This window comes from Acipenser ruthenus, chromosome 3 (genome assembly GCF_902713425.1).
Source record: "Acipenser ruthenus chromosome 3, fAciRut3.2 maternal haplotype, whole genome shotgun sequence".
In the NCBI taxonomy this organism is placed as follows: Eukaryota; Metazoa; Chordata; class Actinopteri; order Acipenseriformes; family Acipenseridae; genus Acipenser; species Acipenser ruthenus.
Window position 1 is genome coordinate 18,841,549 of NC_081191.1, and position 24,606 is coordinate 18,866,154.

The 24,606-nt window shown below is 37.0% G+C and overlaps 1 protein-coding gene across 1 annotated transcript in view; it reads left to right on the top strand.

Moving 5' to 3' along the window:
- Positions 1-22,569, top strand: part of LOC117394857 (ER membrane protein complex subunit 2-like) — a 58,176-nt gene extending 35,607 nt beyond the window's left edge. The window contains exons 6-11 of the mRNA XM_033993513.3: positions 1,464-1,549; positions 1,684-1,743; positions 6,556-6,637; positions 6,819-6,929; positions 8,807-8,911; positions 22,291-22,569. Coding sequence (XP_033849404.2) covers positions 1,464-1,549; positions 1,684-1,743; positions 6,556-6,637; positions 6,819-6,929; positions 8,807-8,911; positions 22,291-22,377 — 531 coding nt within the window. The 3' untranslated portion in view covers positions 22,378-22,569. The remainder of the gene's footprint in view (positions 1-1,463; positions 1,550-1,683; positions 1,744-6,555; positions 6,638-6,818; positions 6,930-8,806; positions 8,912-22,290) is intronic.
- Positions 22,570-24,606: the final 2,037 nt, after the last annotated feature.

The following is a 24,606-nucleotide window of genomic DNA, read 5'->3' on the forward strand; positions in this document are numbered from 1 at the left end:
CATTTTGTTTACTACTTGTTAAGTATTTTAAGTGGTTTGTGGAGAGAAAGCAAAAACACATCAGATATACAAAATAAAAGCCCCAACACAAAGTAAAATCCTTTGACAGAAATTCTATGCATTTTAAAGCTGAAATTTCCAGTTGTGCCAAATTGTGTGTCTACTGGGGTGTTGTTGTTTGCACTGGTGGGCCGGGCAAGCAAGAACGGGGCAGTAGTGATGATCCCTGATGTTAGGGTAAGTAATGTGGAACCTCAAAAGACATTCTACTCAATCAATCCACTTCTGGATCCACTGCCATGAATTCTATAGTTTATGGCATGCCTAGTTTAGTTAGGATAGTTGAATTAGAAATTATACCTAAAATCCAATGACTGCAGTATATAGGTAACAGATTGCATTCATTTAAGAGTGGGTTTCTTTTGATTTAACTAAGATGTAAGTTTAGCCGTGTAGCTGATATTAAAGGACAGAAGACATTTTATATATTTAGTCTATTTGAATATATTTCTTTATTTTATGAGGGTAGGTGGTATATTACATAGATTTTGTGTTTCATGCAGTCTGTTGTATTCAGTTAGAAATGTGTCTCCTCTTTGTAATAATCATTAGATTGATAATCTTTGGCAATATAATATGTAATTTATTTCCACTAATGTAATGTTGATCATTTGATGGGTAACATCAGATTAAGCAATATAATGTGTTTACAGTATATTGGAGAACACATGAGAGCTTCTGAACATTTGAATAATACTACACATTGGAACAAAAGCGCCCTCTTCTGGTGGATAGAAATTTAAAATACACACTGTTATCTGATGTGACTGCACGTGACGGAAAACTGCTAGTGGTGGTGATGTTGATTATAATACATGCATAGAGCACTTAACTGTTGCCTAGAATACTTTTCTGTAACATACGCACTACTGACTGTGCTAAGCTAGTCTTTATTTTCGTTAAGAATAATATGGCATTTTCTATTACTTTATTATGTGAAAAGTACGTTTTTTTAAAGACAAACCTACTTTTCAGTCTATCCTTGGCATCATGAGCAACAGGATGTAAAAACAGTGCAATAAAAAACGAAGGTGCCAGTGAGAGACTCTCTAATCCTACTTGACACTCTGTCCTTGAGATGTAAATCTTATGAATGACAGAAAAACATTAGGGATGGATAAAGATTAGGCTCCCCTGCTGTTTTTTAATTATCAGAATCTGGACAATCATTTATCAGGATGAAACGATGTGTGCACTCTTTGCAACGAAAGCACAGCATAGGTAACATGATTGTGAAGGGAGGTTTTACAACTCCCTGTGGGATGTCTGGGGGAATGCTTGTAAACCCCCAGCTCGCAGTGGAATTCCAGTGGCATTGAGATAATAATTTGCAGTCATTACCCTTTTTTTAACAAACACTTGAGGAATTGAGACTTTAATCCTCTATTTATGTCAATCCACAGGCTGCAAGGAAGCGTAAGATTGCCATTCTCAAAGCCCAAGGAAAAAGCACAGAGGCCATCCGGGAGCTGAATGAGTATCTGGAGCAGTGAGTGTTTTACAAGAGGATTGAACTACGCCTTCTGATAAACCCATTTTAATTAAAATGGAATTAGCTTTTTATTTACACCCCCTTTCTCCCATGCCGGTCATTTGTAAGACTTGTCCCTTTCTGTTTTACAGATTCGTTGGGGACCAGGAGGCTTGGCATGAACTAGCAGAGCTTTACATCAACGAGCATGAGTACTTATATTTCATATATTTCTGTCACTGCAGTGTCTCTTTCCTTTACGTTATTTTCACATTAATTGGAAGTGTGTCTTTCAAAACATCATGAGTTATTTGGGGGTTGGATTTCTGAGAGAGATTTGAGTAGATCAGTTCATAGTCTGATGGACTGCAGTGCATAATCGTGACTTCTGATGCTCTGAACCAAAGACACATAAGACCTGTATGTTGTCTGATTGTGCAACAACTATGCATAAATAGATATAAAAAAAAAGGTAATATGCATTTTTGCTGTTCATTTGTATTCTGTATGGATTTTCGTAATAATTTTGAGTATTAAAGTTTTTAATCCTGAATTTGCTAGAACAACTTTACCATTGTAGCTGGCCTGTGTTGGTTTTATTGGTTTGGACATCCCAATGAAAAAAATAAACCTTTAAAAGATATACAACTTTTGTGAAAGTCCTCTTTTAAAAATCACTACATTTTTAGTGTTTTTTTTGGACCCCCCCAACAATGCTGAACAGCTTGATCCAAGCAGGTTGTTAGGAAAATACAATAGGGCATGAAATGCCAAGCTCTGTTGGAGCCATAGTGGGCATTGTCCCTGTTTGTTTCAAGGAATCATAGCTTAATAGGATTTGAATGTAAGCCTCTCACACTTTTAGGATGAAAAAAAAAACTTCCCATATTCATGCTGATAACTCAGTTGCTAGGGTAATTGTCTCAGAGACAAGTGTGCTAGAAAAATAATTTTAGTTTGTGTCACTTTTTATCCTTTGTTATTGTTTAGAGCTAAGAATTGGGAGTAAAGGCCTTGAGCAGTGCACAGTCTGTCACCCTGGTAAGAAAGCTATAGCCCCAAGAATGCTGACCATAGTAAGAACCTGGTTATTGGATATTTCATGTTTTTGTTAGTAGTTTTTATTGCTGTAGTGGCAGGAGGAAATTCCAGTGTGAGAGGATTAGCTCACAGCTTAGTGAAGGTTTTCTAATATTGCAGCATTAATTCCACCCCCTATCCTAAAGGCATGTCATTTTTTGTCACAAACTTTACTGCCCAGATTGTATCACGTTATCTCCTTCCTTTTCCATAGAGAGAGCAGTACAGACACTGTTATTTCTTAGCAGACACCCTTATCCAGGGCGATTTACAATTGTTACAAGATATCACATTATTTTTACATACAATTACCCATTTATATGGTTGGATTTTTTTACTGGAGCAATCTAGGTAAAATACCTTGCTCAAGGGTACAGCAGTAGTGTCCCCTTTCCAAGCCAGCAAAATATTGTCTGGCTAAAGGAGAAACAAACAGCCCACTCACATAAAAGAACGAGCGGAGCTAAATAAACGATGCAGATTCAAATGTGCTTGCTTGCCATGGTTTAAACACTGAGAATCCCAAGGTTGAGATTTATTAGTTTCAGTGCAAGAGGAAATAATACAAAAAATGTGAGATCTAGCTTTAAATATGGCTTTTGCAGTGAAGTGCAAGTTCAGCTATAGTAGATAGCCTATAAATCTGTTCATTTAGAAGCTTCCTTAAGCTACTATTCTCTACCATAAATTGCTGTTTTTGTTGAAGTCTTTCCCAAGAAGGGGTTAAGTAGTTACAATTTGAAGTTTATTAAGATGGTTAGTATATAAAGTTTTATTTGTTCAGTGTGCTGACAGAATCTGCAGAGTATTTGAAGTGCTGTTCCACAGATAAATTATGTCGAGCAGCTAAAACTGTTGTACAAGAACATCTGAAAGTATTTATAAAAAGGAAGCCGTAATTGTAAGCAGCCTTCAGTCTTCAGAAAAGTCAGAGCAGATCTGGTCTCTTGAACCTTTCTTTACTTTGAAGTCAGTTAAATAGACATTAAGTGGACTAATGGCGACTTCATTGCATGCACTTTAATAAGGTGTTCGTTCCTGTCCTGGTGAAGTGCATACATTTGTTTGAAATTTTTCGTTGTACACTGATAAGATTACACATAGCGAAGTATCACACATTGTAAATTCCCTTTTTTAGTAATGTAGAACTGTGTGAGGTCACACTCACGATCCTACAATATGCTGGGAATGTGTCTTTATGAAGGTTAACTGTATTTATATTCCACACAGTAGCAATAAAGTAGAGCAGAGTATGGTCTGATTAAGAACAGACAGTGACCTAATAAAACCCCTATGAAACAAAACTCAAACAAGTACGTTCAAATCAGCTTATTTTGTGCAATTACATTTTACACTTTCCAGATAGCACAAACATCCAGTTTAACTCTTCCAAAATGCTTGTGTTAAAATGGAAATCAAAGGAAATGTTTTCTGTGAGTGAGGTACCAGTAAGTGTTTTTTTTCGGTCAAAAGTTGAACTGTGGTGTGACTGTTGGTTTCTAGCATTGTATGCATAGCATTATGGTAATGACCTTAGTCTGGCCTCAAAAGCCTAGTGTTTGTGAGGAATAAAAGGTCAGTGCTCTGTAGGATTTGAACTCCTTTGGGAACTGTAATACACAGACCTTTGGAAGTGATATTAGTTGATCAATTTGTCAAGATTGTACATGTAAAAGAACTGAATGTTTTTTATATAATGTGTGTGGGTATAACTAATCATATAATTGTATGGTTATAGTTTTATTCTGCATAAACATCAGCTTTCTCTACCTATTGGGTTCTATATTGACCCATGTTTAAAAAAAAAAAAAAATGTTTTAGAAGTTTTTAGAACCACACTATTGAAAATAAACAGCAGACAATATGTTATGTCTTGAATATGCTGCTTTCACAATAAATACATAATGGCTTAATTTTAGCACGCCACTTAATCTTAATATAAACAAGATGTTAATAATTAGCATTCTGTTTTAATAAATACAACATGAGAGACAATTGCAGTATTGTTTTGTTCCCTTTCAAGTACAAAATGTAACCATTACCGTATGGGTATTTAACTCCTAAAGACCCTAGACCTGAATATTGTATACCAAAGCTGCTCGGTGAGACAGTGACGCATTCTGCAAGGTATTGACACCCTGCAGAATGCCAGAGCACCGTCCACGTGTTCCCAGTATGGGTACAAGTAGGGTGTTTTCCAGGCGTGGTGTCTGCCTTGTGGGTTTGACCCCATGACCGTTTATCTTGCAATTTATTTGACGAGGGGAAATCCCCCTCCACCTTAAAGGTCTATCTGGCAGCCATTTCGGCTTGCCATGTCAAAATTGACTCTCTCCCCATGAGCTCACTTCCTGGCGGGACCATTTTTGAAAGGGGCTCGGCAGCTTCGGCCACCTATGAAGGACATTATTCCTCGCTGGAAGCTAACCGTGGTGCTTAATGCACTCATAAAGCCTCCATTTGAGCCCCTGCTTTCAGCAGAGCTGAAATTTATCACTCAAAACGAATTTCTTGCTCGCTATCACCTCCGTAAAGCAGGTGAGTGAGATGCAGGCATTCTCAATAGCGAAAGCCTGCTTAATTTTTAGAGGCCAGGACAAAGGTCATATTCCGTACCAATCCTGCCTCTTTGCCGAAGATTATCTCGGCATTCCATGTCAACCAGTCTGTGGAATTGGAGGCTTTCTGCCCACCTCCTTTCCAGTCTGACAGAGCGACAGCTCCATATGCTCTGCCCAGTTTGGGTCCTGACATACTACGTTGACAGGACGAAAAGATGGAGGCAGTCTGAACAATTTGTGTGCTATGGGGCGAAGTCCCATGGTCAAGCCCTGTCTAAGCAGTGGCTGTCCAAATGGATAGCTGACACAGTCAGGACTGCCTATGACCTGGCCAACTTGTCCCCTCCAGAAAACCTCTCTACCGATTCCACTAGGGGCATGGCAACTTCGTGTGCTTTATTCCAGGGTGCATCTGTCCAAGACATTTGTGATGCAGCGGTGTGGACTACTCCCCATACCATTGGTTCTAAAGACTTAACCCTTAGCGGTCCATCTATTCAGTGCGTCTCAGGCGCATCAGGTCCAATTTATTTTCACACGCACAGTTTATTTTAGACGCGCTGTTTAAAAGTATTTTATTCACAGTTAAACAGGTTTAAAAGGCACTGCATATCAACAGGACACTCAGTACTGCATCTCCAGCCCTGCCCCACCCCTTGTTCGCTGTATTTTTCACATACCTCTTCATATTTGTGCACACTGATAAATCATCTCCTGATCACTCGTTTTATCACCAAACTCCTCAATAATGCGATCAGAGTCATTATTCTATTACTATAACATCTCAAAAAGCTCTGCAAATGTCTGGGATATTCTCTGAGCGCTGGATGCAGAAGCAGCTATCTTGTTTGTTTATGGCCGTGTTATCTCTGTGGTGCTGGGGCTATGTGTATTACTCCCTCGGCCATTGAATGGTTTTCTCTGCTTTTTCCGGAGAAAAAACAGCCAGAGACCTGTGTTTTACGTCTTTTTGATGATGTTGGACCCGAAAGGGAAAATTGTAGTGTCGGACCTGGTCCGACATAGGACCGCAAAGGGTTAATGTCGTGGATCCTCAAAACCCTGGGTTTGGAACTAGATTGTTAAGGACGACTTCTCAGTAGACCCTTAGAACACAGACATAGAGGTGAAAATTTCCCTCAATTTTTTCACGCTAGCTACTTATAACTAGTTCGTATGGTAAAGCACAGGGCAGCCTCTTGGCTTAGTCTTATAGTATTCCAGTCATTCTTCAATCTTGCCCTTGCGACGGCTTTGGTGCACTCACCCATGCGGTAATTGTTACATTTCGTACTTGAAAGGGAAGGTTGGGTTATTATGATAATTACCTAATGTTTTCTTTGTAAGACATTGTATAACCTATATATTTTTTGTGTCCTTCAGTTATGCAAAAGCAGCATTTTCCCTAGAGGAACTGATGATGACCAATCCACACAATCACTTGTACTGTGAGCAGTACGCAGAGGTATTCATTTCAAAATACAATAACACATCTTCAAATTATGCACAAAGTATAGTATGCTCTTATTATTTAGTACACAGTGTTAGACCAGCAAATGTTATGTAATTATCAATTTATGAAAAGTAAAGCATATTCTGATAGCTGAACTGGAATCCTTCTAAAGTTTTGTCCTGTTATTTTGCAGGTTAAGTACACCCAAGGTGGAATCGAGAACCTGGAACTGTCAAGAAAATACTTTGCGCAAGCACTCAAGCTAAACAACAGAAATATGAGAGCTTTGTTTGGCCTCTACATGGTGAGCTCTAAAATACTGGTTTATGAAAGATTAGAACACAATATGGTTTGTTATTTCTTGAAATTAAGTCCATGCAAAGATTTTCTTTTTCATAAAAATAAAAACAGGTAGGGAACAACATTTAAATACAAAAAAGTTTTCCATTTTGTAACAAACTGGGACAACTTTGCACTGTTTTGAAAATTGGACATGTTGCATGCCAGTGACTGATTAGGTAGCTCAGGATGTTTAAACTATGGTACTCTGTTGGGTACAGTGAAGGGTATTAGAATATAATAGTATATGTGCCTCAGTTCCAATGCCTGTATTATACAGCAGTAAAATAAAAAAAAAATAAAGATTTATGTAAACTAATCTAGATTTAAAGAGCCATGCAGATGTTTTGCTACTGCTACTAAAACATTGATAAATGCTGCCATTGTATTTAAAATTTCAGCACACAACTTAAGAATCTTTAAAGTGCTGCCATTTAAACTTTTAGAGGTTAGTGTTTCTAAAATGATGGCAATAGTATGTAGGTTTGACGTATGGTTTGTGGTTATGAGTGTAGTGGAACTGAGGGTGGAGAGGATGATTCACATTTCTCTCCTTTCACCACACTTTTCTATGAAATGTCAGGCTTGTCTATGACGGTTTATAACATAAATCACATCAACAGTGAAAAGTATGGCATTGTAATGGATGTTAGCATATATATATATATATATATATATATATATATATATATATATATATATATATATATATATATATATATATATATTATTAGAGGTCGGCACAGATAGAAAATCCTGAACTGAGTACCCACCATGAAAAATACCCTCATACCTGGGTCTTTCTCAGGTAATTAAAATAAATAAATAATAACATATAATGTTTTAAGTGCATGATACCATATTTAAATACTATATGATACACATACATGTAGTCCCTTCAGATCTGTAGACTTGTGTAGCCTTTTTAAGTGCTGGAAACATCGTAATAGTAATAATAAAAAATCTGTTTGAATACAGTTATTAATGTTAAATGCACTTCATGATGCAGGATTCTTTGCGACTTCTATTCACCATATTCCACTGGTGGTGGTGGTTGTTGTTGTTTTAAAACATGGCATCCAGCAAAGAAGAGATGTGTGGAATTTCTTTACCAAAGCAGAAGAAAACTGAATTTGCACTCTGTGAAGGAAATATTTCATTCAAAGGAGGAAGCACACTAACTTAATGTGCTCCACAAATATTTTTTTATTTAACTGAAAACAAAATAGGTAAATGTTTCATAAGTGTGTGAGTAATGTTTTTCTCATACTGATTTAATTTTGTACGTTGCACCTTGCACATTTTGGGGTGTATATGGTTTTTCTGTATTTTTAAATAAAGGCTACTTATTTGATCTTTTTGGTAAGAAACTATATCTGCGCAATAACTGTAGATAAAGCATTCTGTATTGGAAGCCACACAGTTATTAATGGATTGCAGAGTTATCACGGACATAAACCCAACAGGATATTATGTTGTTTTCTTTTCGATTTAGTTCCTGAAAAGAGTAGTAGTTGTTATTGAGGTGTACTTGCCGCTGTGTGGTGTTTTCTGTTAAACCTTGATATCATGTCAGTTAAGAAAAGGCATAATGTAAAGCTTGTTTTAATGTGTTTATTACGCCGGCCATTTTCTTTGAATTCTCAAATTAGTAATCGTTACCCAGGTAGTAAAAAGAGACCCTGGTGTATATCTACATCTATCTCCATCTCAAATGGTTTCTTAAATTTGTTTTTTTTTCTTGATGCAAGAACAAGGAAGACGTTTGTTTGTTTGTTTGTTTGTTTGTTTGTTTGTTTTCCATATCCATTTTAAAGATTTGTCGCCCCACTTTTTTCCCAGTCTGCAAGCCATATTGGTGCTAGCCCTAAAGCGAGTGCTAAAGTGAAGAAAGACAATGTGAAGTATGCAGCCTGGGCGGCAAGCCAGATCAATAGAGCTTACCAGGTGAGTCCCCTCTGAAGTTCAGCATTGGAGTATTAAGTTGGTTTCTTTTTGAAAAACATTGTTAACAAGATAAGTCTTGAAAAAATATGTTTGCAATATACATGCCATTTGTCGTCTACATGAAATCAAAGAACGTACATAAGAGATGCTGATGCCGAATTTAGTAGCGCACCACTTAGCAGTTGGTAAATTCACCAAATTGCCTAATGGAACATGTAAAAGAAAGCTCCTGGCATCGAGGGTATTTTTCCATTAATTTGGCATCAGCTGTTGTGGGAAATGTCATTGCAGCATTAAGAATAAACTGACAGCAATCTGATAATCCCAATGCATGCAAAGCACCAGATACTGTGTGAATAGAACCCCATGGTTGTTTACAAAATGGTGTGAAATTCTTCAATACATGTCCCATGTGTTTTGAAATGGTGCTGAGAATAATGAATATGAATGAATTTGCTAGAAGGGTGATTATTAAAATCAATATTGAAGTCATGTTTCTGATTAACTCCATATGTGCTCTTAGACTCAAACCATGGACTGCTTTTCATTAATTCCCATACTTTTTGCACTATTTTTAAAGGTAATTTGAGTCATCCGTAATTATATACACCATGGCCCATAAATCTGAGACATTGATTTTGAAGATAAAACGTGAAATAAGTAAGAAATAACCCACGACAGGGTGTGCGGCAAGACAATTCTTACCGCACGCCCTGGGTGCGTTGTGGCAAACTGGCTTTTTTAAGGAAAAAAATAAGAAATATATTATGTGTCCTTCCACTGAGAAAAAATAGTCCCTGAAGACTGTTTGATTGTAACGAATATTTTGTACTTTTTTTTTTGCCATAAACATTACATTGAACATTGCCGTTTATAGTAACATTTTTCGAGATGAAATGACATTTGTGAATTGAAAGCAGACTGATTTCCCACATCTGAGGGGAGGATTCATGGAACAGCCAAACACTGCACTGGCACTGGCACTCGAGGGAGGGGCTTCTGAGGGTTTTTTTTTTTTTTAGTAAGAAATGATCCTACTCAGGCTTTGCGGTCTTCAAGAGAAGCTGACCAATAATTTCTAAGGCTGTTTTCACACCAATGCCGGTAACCAGCATAATTTCCCTAGATTGTAAACCAGCATTAGGTGATATGTGGACTAAACGACTTCCGTGTGAGTTTGCGCAGTGCCGCAGTCCTTCCAGTCCGCAGCGAGCACGATAGAATTCTATGCCGAACCCGACGGTTGTGTCAGCAGAGAGCAAAAGAGTTTAAGAAATTGGAGGGTAGTGGTGAGATGTATCTATTGTGTCGAGTTTAAATATTGCATACTCACTAGTCAGTTTTATAAGGCGCTATTTAGTTTAATATATACAGACATGCTCAAATTTGTTGGTACCCTTACAGCTCATTGAAATAATGCTTCATTTCTCCTGAAAAGTGATGAAATTAAAAGCTATTTTATCATGTATACCTGCATGCCTTTGGTATGTCATAGAATAAAGCAAAGAAGCTGTGAAAAGAGATGAATTATTGCTTATTCTACAAAGATATTCTATAATGGCCTGGACACATTTGTTGGTACCCCTTAGAAAAGATAATAAATAATTGGATTATAGTGATATTTCAAACTAATTAGTTTCTTTAATTAGTATCACACATGTCTCCAATCTTGTAATCAGTCATTCAGCCTATTTAAATGGAGAAAAGTAGTCACTGTGCTGTTTGGTATCATTGTGTGCACCACACTGAACATGGACCAGAGAAAGCAAAGGAGAGAGTTGTCTGAGGAGATCAGAAAGAAAATAATAGACAAGCATGGTAAAGGTAAAGGCTACAAGACCATCTCCAAGCAGCTTGATGTTCCTGTGACAACAGTTGCAAATATTATTAAGAAGTTTAAGGTCCATGGAACTGCAGACAACCTCCCTGGGCGCGGCCACAAGAGGAAAATCGACCCCAGAGTGAACAGAAGGATAGTGCGAATGGTAGAAAAAGAACCAAGGATAACTGACAAAGAGATACAAGCTGAACTCCAAGGTGAAGGTACGTCAGTTTCTGATCGCACCATCCATCGCTTTTTGAGCGAAAGTGGGCTCCATGGAAGAAGACCCAGGAGGACTCCACTTTTGAAAGAAAAACATAAAAAAGCCAGACTGGAATTTGCTAAAATGCATATTGACAAGCCACAATCCTTCTGGGAGAATGTCCTTTGGACAGATGAGTCAAAACTGGAGCTTTTTGGCAAGTCACATCAGCTCTATGTTCACAGACGAAAAAATGAAGCTTTCAAAGAAAAGAACACCATACCTACAGTGAAACATGGAGGAGGCTCGGTTATGTTTTGGGGCTGCTTTGCTGTGCCTGGCACAGGGTGCCTTGAATCTGTGCAGGGCACAATGAAATCTCAAGACTATCAAGGCATTCTGGAGCGAAACGTACTGCCCAGTGTCAGAAAGCTCTGTCTCAGTCGCAGGTCATGGGTCCTCCAACAGGATAATGACCCAAAACACACAGCTAAAAGCACCCAAGAATGGATAAGAACAAAACATTGGACTATTCTGAAGTTGCCTTCTATGAGTCCTGATCTGAATCCTATCGAACATCTATGGAAAGAGTTGAAACTTGCAGTCTGGAGAAGGCACCCATCAAACCTGAGACAGCTGGAGCAGTTTGCTCAGGAAGAGTGGGCCAAACTACCTGTTAACAGGTACAGAAGTCTCATTGAGAGCTACAGAAAACGTTTGATTGCAGTGATTGCCTCTAAAGGTTGTGCAACAAAATATTAGGTTAGCGGTCCCATCATTTTCGTCCATGCCATTTTCATTTGTTTTCTTATTTACAATATTATGTTGAGTAAAAAATCAAAAGCAAAGTCTGATTTCTATTAAATATGGAATAAACAATGGTGGATGCCAATTACTTTTGTCAGTTTCAAGTTATTTCAGAGAAAATTGTGCATTCTTCGTTTTTTGTGGAGGGGTACCAACAAATTTGAGCACGTCTGTATATATATATATATATATATATATATATATAGTGTATATATACAATTGTGAGAAGTGTTGAATTTAAATCAAGGGAAGTAATGTTAAAACTCTACAATGCATTAGTAAGACCTCACCTAGAATATTGTGTTCAGTTCTGGTCACCTCGTTACAAAAAGGATATTGCTGCTCTAGAAAGAGTGCAAAGAAGAGCAACCAGAATTATCCCGGGTTTAAAAGGCATGTCGTATGCAGACAGGCTAAAAGAATTGAATCTATTCAGTCTTGAACAAAGAAGACTACGCGGCGATCTGATTCAAACATTCAAAATCCTAAAAGGTATAGACAATGTCAACCCGGGGGACTTCTTTGACTTGAAAAAAGAAAAAAGGACCAGGGGTCATAAATGGAGATTAGATAAAGGGGCATTCAGAACAGAAAATAGGAGGCACTTTTTTACACAGAGAATTGTGAGGGTCTGGAACCAACTCCCCAGTAATGTTGTTGAAGCTGACACCCTGGGATCCTTCAAGAAGCTGCTTGATGAGATTCTGGGATCAATAAGCTACTAACAACCAAACGAGCAAGATGGGCTGAATGGCCTCCTCTCGTTTGTAAACTTTCTTATGTTCTTATATATAGTCTGTTACATGCTGAGTGAGACTTGCGTGGTGATTTCTCAGATGGCTTTTGAATAGTGTTACTGCTACTGCTTGCCTCTGAGTTTTCTTTGTTCTGTTCCATTTCCTTTGGTTCCTTTAAATAATAATAATAGAACTACACAGCACGTACATTTTCAGAGTAATAAGCGTGACGAAAAAAAAAAAACTAGAGAAGAGACTAGAGGTAGGCTGCATTTCAGGATCAGTTATTTTGTTTAGAATTTAGTCGTTGCCAATTTATTTTTTATTATTTTCTCCCCAATTTGGAATTGGCCAATTACATTTAGGCTCACCGCTACCACCCCTGCGCTGACTCGGGAGGGCGAAGACGAACACACGCTGTCCTCCGAAGCGTGTGCCGTCATCCGACCACTTTTTTTCACACTGCGCACTCACCATGCAGCCACCCAAGAGCTACAGCGTCGGAGGACAATGCAGCTCTCGGGTAGCTTACAGGCAAGCCCATAGGCGCCCGGCCAGACTACAGGGGTCGCTGGTGCGCGGTGAGCCGAGGACACCGTGGCCGACCTAACCCTCCCTCCCCCCAGGCGGCGCTTGGCCAATTGAGCGCCACCCCCTGGAAGCTCCCATCCTCGGTCGACAAAGGAATAGCCTGGACTCGAACTCGCGACGTCCAGACTATAGAGCGCATCCTGCACTCCACGTGGAGCGCCTTTACTGGATGCGCCACTCGGGAGCCCCTCAGGATCAGATTTTGCTAATTTAATTTAATTTTAAATAATGCCGTTAGACGTTTGGAAGTTTTTTACAAAAGAACAAAGTGGAAAGGTAAATTCTGTGGCAATACCACCAACCTGCGGGATCATTTAAGACAGCACCCGATAAAATACGACAGCGGGAACACAAGTAACAAACAAAAGGAAGCAACACCTTCAGTGACAGCTTATTTTGGAAATAAAGTTGAGCCAAAAAGCGTCAGAGCAAAGAAAGAACAGGCCTGATAGTGGATGATGTCACACAAGATATCAGACCTGTTAGTATAGTAGAGGGAGCTGCGTTTAAAAATCTGATTGCGAATCTTGCTCAGGGCTATGAAATGCCCTGATGAAAGACAATCTCCAAATTCATTACTCTGGATCACGAACGTGCAAAGGAAAAGCTTAGACAGGATTTAAGTCAGGAGTGTAATTCAATGTCCATCACTACCGATGTATGGACAAGCATGGCACAAGAAGAGTTTTTAACAGTCACCTGCCATTACATTAAGCAAAAAATTGGGAACTCGAATCAAAAGTATTAGCGACACGGAAATTACACGAGAGACACACAGCTGTGAATTTAGCAGAAGCGATCAGTCAGATAAACACAGAGTTTGAAATGGCTACAAAAGTAATAGCTTGTGTTCATGACAACGCGGCCAACGTGTGCAGAGCAATGTCTTTGCTTTCTGCAAGCGAGCGTGCTGTGTTACTTTTTGGTAGCAAGGTAAGTGTGAGGTGTGCAGAGCACAATATGGATCTGCATTCAGAAAAGCTTGGATGATGTACGACAAGTCCATACGTTAGTGGCAGCAGCAAGGAGACTGGTTGCACATTTTAAAAAGAGTGATATGGCAACGAGTGCTTTAAATAGGAAACAAACAGAAAAAGCACCACTCAAGTTAATACAGGATGTACGAACAAGGTGGAACACATTTTATTATATGTTTGAACGCCGAACAGGCCAAAGCCCGCGTGTCTGAAGCACTGTCTTCCAAACTAGTGAGGCTGGTGGAGGACAACCTCGAATATGACGGAAATCTTGCATGTACAAGTGAGTGCAGCACAGAGGACTTACCTGTTAAAATGAAAACGAAGACCAAACAAGCAATGGAATTTTTACTCCATGGACGGCAACAAACACACACACTCCTTCGAAGGAAACCTTAATTCAACAAGAGATGACGATTTATGGTGATCCCCTGATTTGGTGGAAAAATAACCAGACACGCTTTCCCAACCTAGCAGCCTTGGCAAAAAGCATGTTAAGTATCCCTGCAACATCGGTCCCGAGCGAGTGTTCGGCAAAGAAGGGATGCTTGTGAACAAACTGTTCTACTTTGAAACTGGAGAATGTGGATGCCATAATATTTCTGAATAAAAACAGAAAATAAGCTCTGGAGAGAGCACAGACTTTGTTACGTTTGACTTGTAAATAGTTATTCTTGTGTTCCCCGTTGGAGTTTTGTTTTCCTCTAATCGGGTTGCTGTCAGACATCTTAAGGGAAGACAGTAATATTTTTTATGTTTTATTAACTTTTTGTGGGGAACCTCGCCGACAGTGTGACTAAACATAAATAATTAGACGTGTAGTTTTAAGTTCAACTGGAGAAACGTTTACTTTTCGTGATTAGATTTGATGAAAATATATGTACTTATTATATTATTTACACGTTTCTTTTGCATTATGAAAAAATGATGCGTCGATAGTAAAAAAAAATAAATAAATAAACACTATTGTCTCAGCCCTATTTATTCAAGCCATTTTATAATTGTATTTATCTAAATGTATATGAGAATTCATATTTTAAGTAATTTGAAAAGTATTTCTGTGTTTGTCTTTAGCAATTTTAACAATCTTGAGCCCAGTCTTCCCCTCCTTTTTTCAATTGAATATGATTGTAGGTGTAGGACTGATGTAGTGCATACCACACATCATATACAGTCATTCATATATATATATAGTGTGTGTGTGTTCATCATGATTCATAAACTTCAAAAAGCAGTCCCATCACATCATATAGGGAAACTATTCAGATCTACCACTGATGTGCTGTAAGAGGAAAAAGTGAAATGATATTCAGATGATATCACTAAACTAGTTTACACTGTTGCTATGGCATACCGTGTGTATATATCTTTTAAATTGGTATTTAATTCAAACCTAACTGCTAGTATTGGATATATGTTGCTTATTTAGGCATTAACATTTAAATACGTAATAAGTGGTTCCTTAGTCAGCAAGTATTAGTCCTGAAATTGCACCACACCAGTAAAAGGTTTAGCAGATGAGATCTGCCACACACTTTGAGCTCAATTAGCTTGCTGTATATGCATTTATTGGCGCGAAAGCCAAACAGAATGTTACTTTGTTTTCACGATTAGGTACTTGGTTTAGCATTTCCAGATTTTGAGTTGTTCCAGCAAAAGCAGGCGAGTTTGAGTGTTCCCAAAGTAACTTCAACGTGATACACTTTTGACGTAATGCTTCTCTGGTACACCATTCATTCCTTGAGTGTCAGTGATCCATCCATTTTTAAGCCTTAAATTGCTGAAGTTAAGACTATTACAGATCATTTGGGGAAATTATATGTTTTGCTTACAATTTTTAAAGCCCCTGATTCTTGGTTTGTAAAATCTGTACAACAACTTCTTATGGAGAAAACATAAATGTATAAGGTCATATAAGATTTTTACTTGACATTGCTATATATATATATATATATATATATATATATATATATATATATATATATATATATATATATATATATATTTTAATGCACTCGGTTTATAAGAATCATATATATATTTTAATGCACTCGGTTTATAAGAATCACATCCGTCCCTGATTTTGATTCTTATAAGCGGTTGATTCTTAAAAGCGGAAGAATATGATTACAATTAGCAAAAGCGAGCCTCTTATAAGCGGATTGCTTGATTCTTACAAGCAGAATATTTTAGCATGGTTAGTATAGGAATTCTTATCTCAGTAATTATTATAAACGGAGTACCTTTATATATATATATATATATATATATATATATATATATATATATATATATATATATATATATATATATATATATATATGTATGTATATATAATAATTATTATTATTATTAGTATTAGTATTAATATTAGTATTTGTTTATTTAGCACACGCCTTTATCCAAGGCGACTTACAGATACTAGGGTGTGTGAACTATGCATCAGCTGCAGAGTCACTTACAATTATGTCTCAGCCGAAAGACGGAGCACAAGGAGGTTAAGTGACTTGCTTAGGGTCATACAATGAGTCAGTGGCTGAGGTGGGATTTGAACCGGGGACCTCCTGGTTACAAGCCCATTTCTTTAACCAACAACAAATTATAAATTGTGCCGTAACACTGAAGTACACAAGCAATAAGACCCTCCACATTGGGCATTACCAAGCATTACAGAACATTTGGATGTACTCAAGTGGTTCATAATGACTGGTAATGCACTCAGTGACAGGTATTATTGCTTTTTATATATATATATATTTTTTTATTTCTTAGCAGACGCCCTTATCCAGGACGACTTACAATTGTTACAAGATATCACATTATTTTTTACACATTATTTTTACATACCCATTTATACAGATGGGTTTTTACTGGAGCAATCTAGGTAAAGTACCTTGCTCAAGGGTACAGCAGCAGTGTCCCCCACCTGGTATTGAACCCACGACCCTCTGGTCAAGAGTCCAGAGCTCTAACCACTACCCCACGCTGCCACATTATATATATTGTCGAGTTAAACACATTATTGTCTGATGTATAATCAGAGTTTGGTCCATAATTCAATTGACATGTTATTGAAAAGGTTGAACTTTACTTTTTAAATGACATTTTGTTACAAATAAAACTGGTGGAGTGATATTGTTTTTGTGATGCAGTTAAAACATTCTAAGAGCATGTACTATGGATTATATCCATCAAGTTCAGCCAGGGAATCTTTCCATTGCCGTGTAATATACATATTTGGGACAAATGGCAGCTGTTAAACAAATAATTAGTGACTTGAATAGATCATACCTTTTTGTGAGTAACCTTAATACCTTTTTACCGATAGGCATATCTATCTGCTTCACCAGTAAAGTTGGCAGTACATTGATCAGATTACATTTGGTTTCTAGTTGATTTGCAAATGACATCCTTTTAAAATACACAAATTTAAAAACAAAATGTTGTGAAATTGTGAATAACTGTTCTGCTGTTTTGTTAAGAATTGCATCCGAGGACATGGGAATGGTATCTTTGTATTGTTACATGTCATTGTTCGTTAATGTTTGACTAGGTAAGCGTAGATTTCTGGTGTTGTGAATTCTCACTTTTAGCTATAAAGCAGGGACTTCTGACCTCTGTATTTTCAAGCTTCAGTGATTATTATCTTGAGGTTCCCAAGAACCATAATGGAATTTTGAAGCTCTCTTTGCATCAAAGCTCATTCTTGAGGAATTGGAACTCCCTAGGCATCTGATTAGGACCATTTCTTTGTGCCTGGGAATAGGGGCCATAAAAGAAAAGCCCTTCTGTTCCCTTCAAGTCTCAGGCATGACTTTTTTTATCAGCTGGGGAAAGGAAGTAATAAGCAATCTCTGCTGCTGCTTAAACGTTTATCGTAATGAGCAGTTATGGGAACCTAGTGTGTGTTTTAAAAGGTAGATTGCACCTACTGGTAAAAAGTTACATTTAAAGGGCATGGTACTTTGCCCTTGGGGCTGAAACTAGTGTTTTTTAAAATTGTGAAACTGAGGCTACTTGTCTCTTTCGGATGTATACGCTGATTTGATGTTAAGATAAAGGTTTCAAGTGGTACCTAGTTGTTCTCATACCTTGAGCTGAGAATAAACAAATTTAGCACTGGGGAATACCAATGATCCAAGCTAACAAGGGGGTCAGGTGAAGGTTTGTGGTCGTTTGGACATGCCTGTGAAATTATATTCCCTACAATTGACCACTTTATCTTGTTCAACAAAGGATTCAAATTTGTCAATTGTGTAATCAAAAGATATATTGGACTTGTGGATCCCCTATTAAGTGTGATGTACTGAAGCAGTTTTACAATGGTGATGACAGGACTGACATGAAAATAAAATGTAAAAAATATGTTGAGTATTTTTAACTCAAGTATATTTCAACTTTCCCATTGACAGCTGCCAATTTTAGACAAAGTTCAGAGTTCATTGCAATTTTCATCCTTGATACTAGCATTTAAGTTCAGTTGGGGGGTTTGTATTTAAACTACGTTTTGTTGTGATTTAAGAATTCTCCATCCTTTGTAAGAGTTAAGTAAAACCCTTTCCAATTCATAATAGCAAACACAGTAGACCCTACATTTTCATCCTTTTATACCATAGATTTCATAGTATAATGTGCATCTATTTGCATATTATTGAGGGTGATGAAGAGGGGTGTGCAGAATGCATCGACGTGTGTTATCTAGGAGGCTGTGGTCCGGTGGTTAAAGAAAAGGGCTTGTAACCAGGAGGTCCCCGGTTCAAATCCGGGCTCGCTCACTGACTCACTGTGTGACCCTGAGCAAGTCACTTAACCTCCTAGTGCTCCGTCTTTCGGGTGAGACATTGTAAGTGACACTGCAGCTGATGCATAGTTCACACACCCTAGTCTCTAAGTCGCCTTGGATAAAGCCGCCTACTAAATAAACAAATAATAATAATGTAAGATTTATATTTTAAAATTGGTAGCGTTTCCTGTGAATGCGTAACAAACATGGGAGTCACGTGCATAGTTCCGTGACCACATATAACTTAGGAACAGTCAAAGAAATGTGTTGACTGTTGAAATTAACTGAACCGTTAGTTGAACTAATAATTTGCTTAATTAGGCCTTTTTATTGTTTTCTGCTCATAAACAGCGATTTTCAAGATAAATATAACATTTTATAAGTAACTTGAAATCTGCAACTTTTTAGGGGTATCGGAGCACATTTTATACCGGTGCACAGCTATATTTGAAAATGATGGTATTTCTTTCATATTAAATGTGCCATATTGGACTAGATTTTTATATTTTGTAAATTAGAATATCCTTAGTAGTTAAACTATTTAGTGGTTTAAAATCTTATTAAAAATGTGGCCTGATCATGTCCGTTTATTTGTCTGCAACACTCTACATGGAGAATACGATAACTAGCTTGAATTTCTTCTCCAGAATTTTATCATAGCTCCTAGTATCCTACCTACCTTTTGACTTCCATTTTGTAATGCTCCCTTTTAAACTCTACAAACATTTAAGATTTGACATTAGGAGAAGCCTGCATATGTGTGTGCGAACTTGTGCCAGCTTCCACGGGGCAGGTTTAAATAATTACAGACATAGCAGTCCATTTAGTTTTCTTGAGCCAGACTAACAAACCCGCTCTTAATCTTACTGTAATGCTACATGACTGTCAACAAGTGTTTTCAGAAAACCAGTAAGCAGTTTTATTAAAGCTACAAGTAAACACAACTTGCCTCAACAGCAGCAGAAAAAAAGAAATGGGCGAATAAAATTAGGTAGCCCTCAGTGTAAGAGGATGGAATATGAAATTACTGTTGGTTAACCAACTTGACTATCAGCATTATGCTATTTTTTTATAATCTGAATGATCTGCGTAGACTATACATTTAACCTGTCATAGCAGGGGTGTGCAATTCATATCGCCCGACGCCCGGGACAGCAAGATTTGCTGTTATACTTTGCCCGTTGGAATATATATATATATATATATATATATATATATATATATATATATATATATAATATACACACACACACACCGTAAAACTTTAAATAAACGCCCCAGCATTTATTTACAATATTTGCCAGTAGACCCGGTGCCTACTGGAGACTGGCGACTATTTGAGACTCAGCGTTTATTATACAAGATCACTAACATCTGCTAATACTTCAGATGCAATCATGAAAAAGCTGCCTGCGCACAACCTTATAGAAATGACATAAGTAAATTACAGCAACGTCATTAAAGGTTGTGTCAGTGGGTAATAACAGTTTGTATTGTAATAATAATAAAAACAGTAAAATCCACTAGACAGCCCTGTAAATATCAGAACACAAGCGTGTAAGGTAGGCTTGCAGCACAATAAAAAAAAAAAACATTGTTTTAAAATTAATAAAAACAATAAGTATCATCTTTATTAACACATAATATATTTATTGTTCACCCTCAAAACGTGTACATTGGTAAGCATGGACAATCGATGTAAAATTAACCAGTAATGAATCTTTGCAAAACAACTGCATGAAATACTGTGTTAATATGAAAAATAAGTTCATACTGTTGGCCCACAACACACTCAATGCTTCAGACTGTTTCAAGATTAACAATAAAATCAATACAAGTACCAGTTTTATCACAAAATCAAAGCAAAAGTGACTAATTTGTTTTTATAACGTGTACATTGATAAATAAGAACGCTGGAAAAGGAGCAAAATACAAATATTCATCGCAAAACTCAATGCACAAAATACTGTTAATACAAAAAAAACAACACTTAAGTATTGTGTGATTTGGTAGAAAAACCGGAACAAATGCAGAGAAACTTGACACGTTATACACAAGTCCTTTAAAAATCTGGGGTTCAGCAGTTACAAATCTGAAAGAATGTCAAGAGAAATCTGAATTCCACAAAGCAGCAGTAATATCTGTGATGCAACAAACTAAAACACCTGTACATCAGGAGTTAAATTCAGCTTGTAGAGAAAGAGTGAGGTGAAAAAAACAGGCAGAAGCTATTTTTTTATATTTGAATAACTCCAAGTATTGGTTATTATAGTTGTACTCTGAGTATGTTACTTAAATTTACTAGCAAATGTATTCCAAACTGCACTGAAAGGAATATTGCCTTAATTTTATTAATGTGTTGAGGTGAGGTGGGATCACAAGGAACCTTTTGTGCTTCTTGAAGAATTTAGTGAACCAGTCAAACTACAAGGCTGTATCCACCCCTGTCAATCACTAATTGACTGATTTGTGTTCACTGTTAAATAAAACCAAAATCCTACAAGTTATGTTCTACGTGTGTGTGTGTGTGTTGTATGACAGGGAGGGGGTAAGTAGATTTTTCTAGCATGTTGTCCCTTGGACAAGAAGTGTTGTTTTTTTTGTTTTTTTTTCAAAATTGCACACCCGTGCATAGATACATTTAAAAGAGTAAAACTAGAGATGTTTGTGCTCAAAAGTCCACGTGTGTGTAAGTGGGTGGTACATTTCCTTTATTAATTACTTGGTGGATGAATATGTACTGTAACATGACGAAATCTAGACTGATTTGGATCACTAATGATGTGTCTGCATTGAAAGGAAATTACCTTTTGTGACTGTTAAACTTGTCCAGCAGGACAGGAAGTAGCTGGTAAATGTAACCTAACAATTGAGAGATTTGCACAAGATGTATTTTGTTCCTTTTTTTTGTTATAGATTACTCAATTATGTCTAGGGCTGCATAACAATTTATTATAAGAGGTCTTTGAACTAATTGGTTAATTTCAGAATACAGTAATTACCATATTAATTTTACTTTGATGTCATCTGGATTTGAACCCAGGTGGACAGGTAAGCTTCAGGCCTGTAGTTTGCAAGCTGTGACAATGCCACTTGCTCAAGTGGTGAGATCTGAGTCAATGACTCAGCTGGACCAGGCTTACTTGAAGCAGTCAGCAATTTGAATGCCTGGTCATCCTTTTGGAAAAGATGTTGAAATACTGCTAACGATTAGATGTTTAAACAAATTCTGTCTTCATTAAGCTATGACCGAAAGGGCCATATCACATTTGAATTGATTATCTCAGGGAGAAATGCTTAGACGTGAATAATTCTATACTCTTAAAATAACCTGATCAGGCATTTTGGTGTGGCATATATTTTACCCATCCATTTTAAAACTGAAGGGCCTTGCTTGGCACAATGCTGTGCAACTGTTGACATTCTATTGATTTTCTGTCTTTTTTCTTTTTACTCTTAGTTGGCAGGTCATGGAACAAAGGAGACCAAGTGTTCTCTGAAAGCAGTGGAGGAGATGTTGGAATCCATGCAGATTATGCCATCTTAGACCCAGCCAGACCATTGATATACGACAGCTCAACCTGCCACTTCACTGCACACAGACAAGCTTGAATATCTTGAATATTATTATTTTTTTTTTCAAAAACATTGTGTCACAGTTATCCTTGTATATAAGTTATGTTTTGATTAATTTATCAGAGATTGCCTTAACAAATAAAAACACACTTTACACTTCTCATATTTACTTTTTCCTTGAAGGTGGGAGCAAATAGCTAAGCTCAAATACTATAACATTATAATATCATTTCCAACCTGAATTATATGGTTATGGTGACCATATGGCTCAGCGGGACAGTTCAGGCTTTTCAGCTCGCAACCCAATGCATTCTGGTACATTTTAGCTGTCTCAGGTACCATTCTTTCCTTTTAAGAGAAGCAGGACTGCGACTGTCCCAAACTGCCCTGCTGAACACAGCCATATGGTAACCTTGTATATGGTACAACTACCAAATCTAACCTTTTGTACATAGTGATGGAAGATTAATGAACTTTTACATTTGTAATGTGTTCTATTATATAAAACTTGTCAAATGAAAGCATTTTGTCACTGCCCACCCCCCATGTAAATGTTTCTCTACCATTTGAGTTCATATTCTTTTTCAAGTAAGGTAAGTCATACTTGCTTACTGTATGTGGGTGTCCCAATTCGCTGATTAAACAATTCAGTATAACAAATGATTTCTTTTAAAATATATATTACATTAAACACAAACCTCTTGCCAATAAATAAAGATGTATCAATGGTTTCCAGCTGTAAGTCACACCCTTCAGTTAGAGAAGTCATTGTCAGACTAATTTTACATGCATTAGAAGGGTTCAGTAATGTGTGTTTTATAAGTAATGGGTGTTCTGTTTACTTCAAACTGAATTTCCTGTTTTACATGATGTAAGCCATACAGTTTAGTAAGTCATCGTTTGTTTGCTTTGTTAAATGTGGTTAACAAGACCAGCTTTTATGCCTTCAGCATGTTCTAGGTTTCCTTCAGGTTAAACTGTTGGTGAGTGTTAGTGTAACATCAGTTCCAGTTCAGTATATACAGTACATCTCATAAACCATCTTAACTGACTATTTTTAATGGTCAGAAGTTGGGTGACAGAAAGGCCTGGGTGTGGCACTAAAATGTTTATGAAGTAGTCTGAAAATTCCCATATCATAAAGCAATATTACAGCGCCACCTTGCAGAACTGTAATCTCTCTCTCTCTCTCTCTCTCTCTCTCTCTCTCTCTCTCTCCTCTCTCTCTCTTCTCTCTCTCTCTCTCTGGAGTTTTGTTTGTATCCTCACAAACATTTCCCTGTCTAAACACAAGTGAAAAATATAATGTTAGTACAGTACCTTAACTTTGAAAGCAAGTTTTTATAGTTCTTGTAGTTTGGGATGATTCGACAACTTGCTTATTTGCTGGCAACCCCTGAATTTTAAGCATCATGTAGTGACACCAATAACGTTTGGCAGAGAATACTTTATTTTCAAACTTGTTAAGGTTTATATGTTAAGATGTTATTTAAATGGGCTTTATTGTGGTTTGTTTTATATTGGTAAACACAATGACAGCAAATACATGCTGTAAATATTACTTGGATGTAATTTCTTTGATTCACTGAGCTTGTATAGTGAAAGATAAAGAATGTAGGCCAATAGCGCCATCTGTAGTAAGCTAATATGTAACATTTGAATTAATTTTAAAGTCTTGTTGCCTTCACACTGAATTTGTGTAGACAGAAATGAGAAAAAGAACATTGCATTTTCCCCCCAAATATTAGAAATTTGAATATTTTCATCAGAAGTAAATACCTTAAATATGTAATGTATATCTAAAATCCTAGGTGGAATTTTTAGTTCCCAACTGTAACTTATCTTTTCAGTAGCAAAACTGTTCTTCTAATATTATCAATTTTTAAGTACGCTAGAGTTGCTAAAACTGTCCTTTTTTAATAGGTTTAAAAGAACCATTCAATGAGTTCATATCCAGAAAATTCCTTTATTAAAAATAAATTTTATTAAAAAAAAATAAAAAATTTTATACCACTTGGAACATGGAAGACAACAATGGACTGTTATGGAAATCAAACCAGTCTTTCCTTCCCTTACAAGCATCAGTTAGTGTTGTAACATACCGGTAACATAAAATGTTATCTCTCAACAAAGACATTTTAAATACTGTGAGATCTTGACAAACTAATAGTGATTGACTGGCCCAAGTCAGCATTTCTGT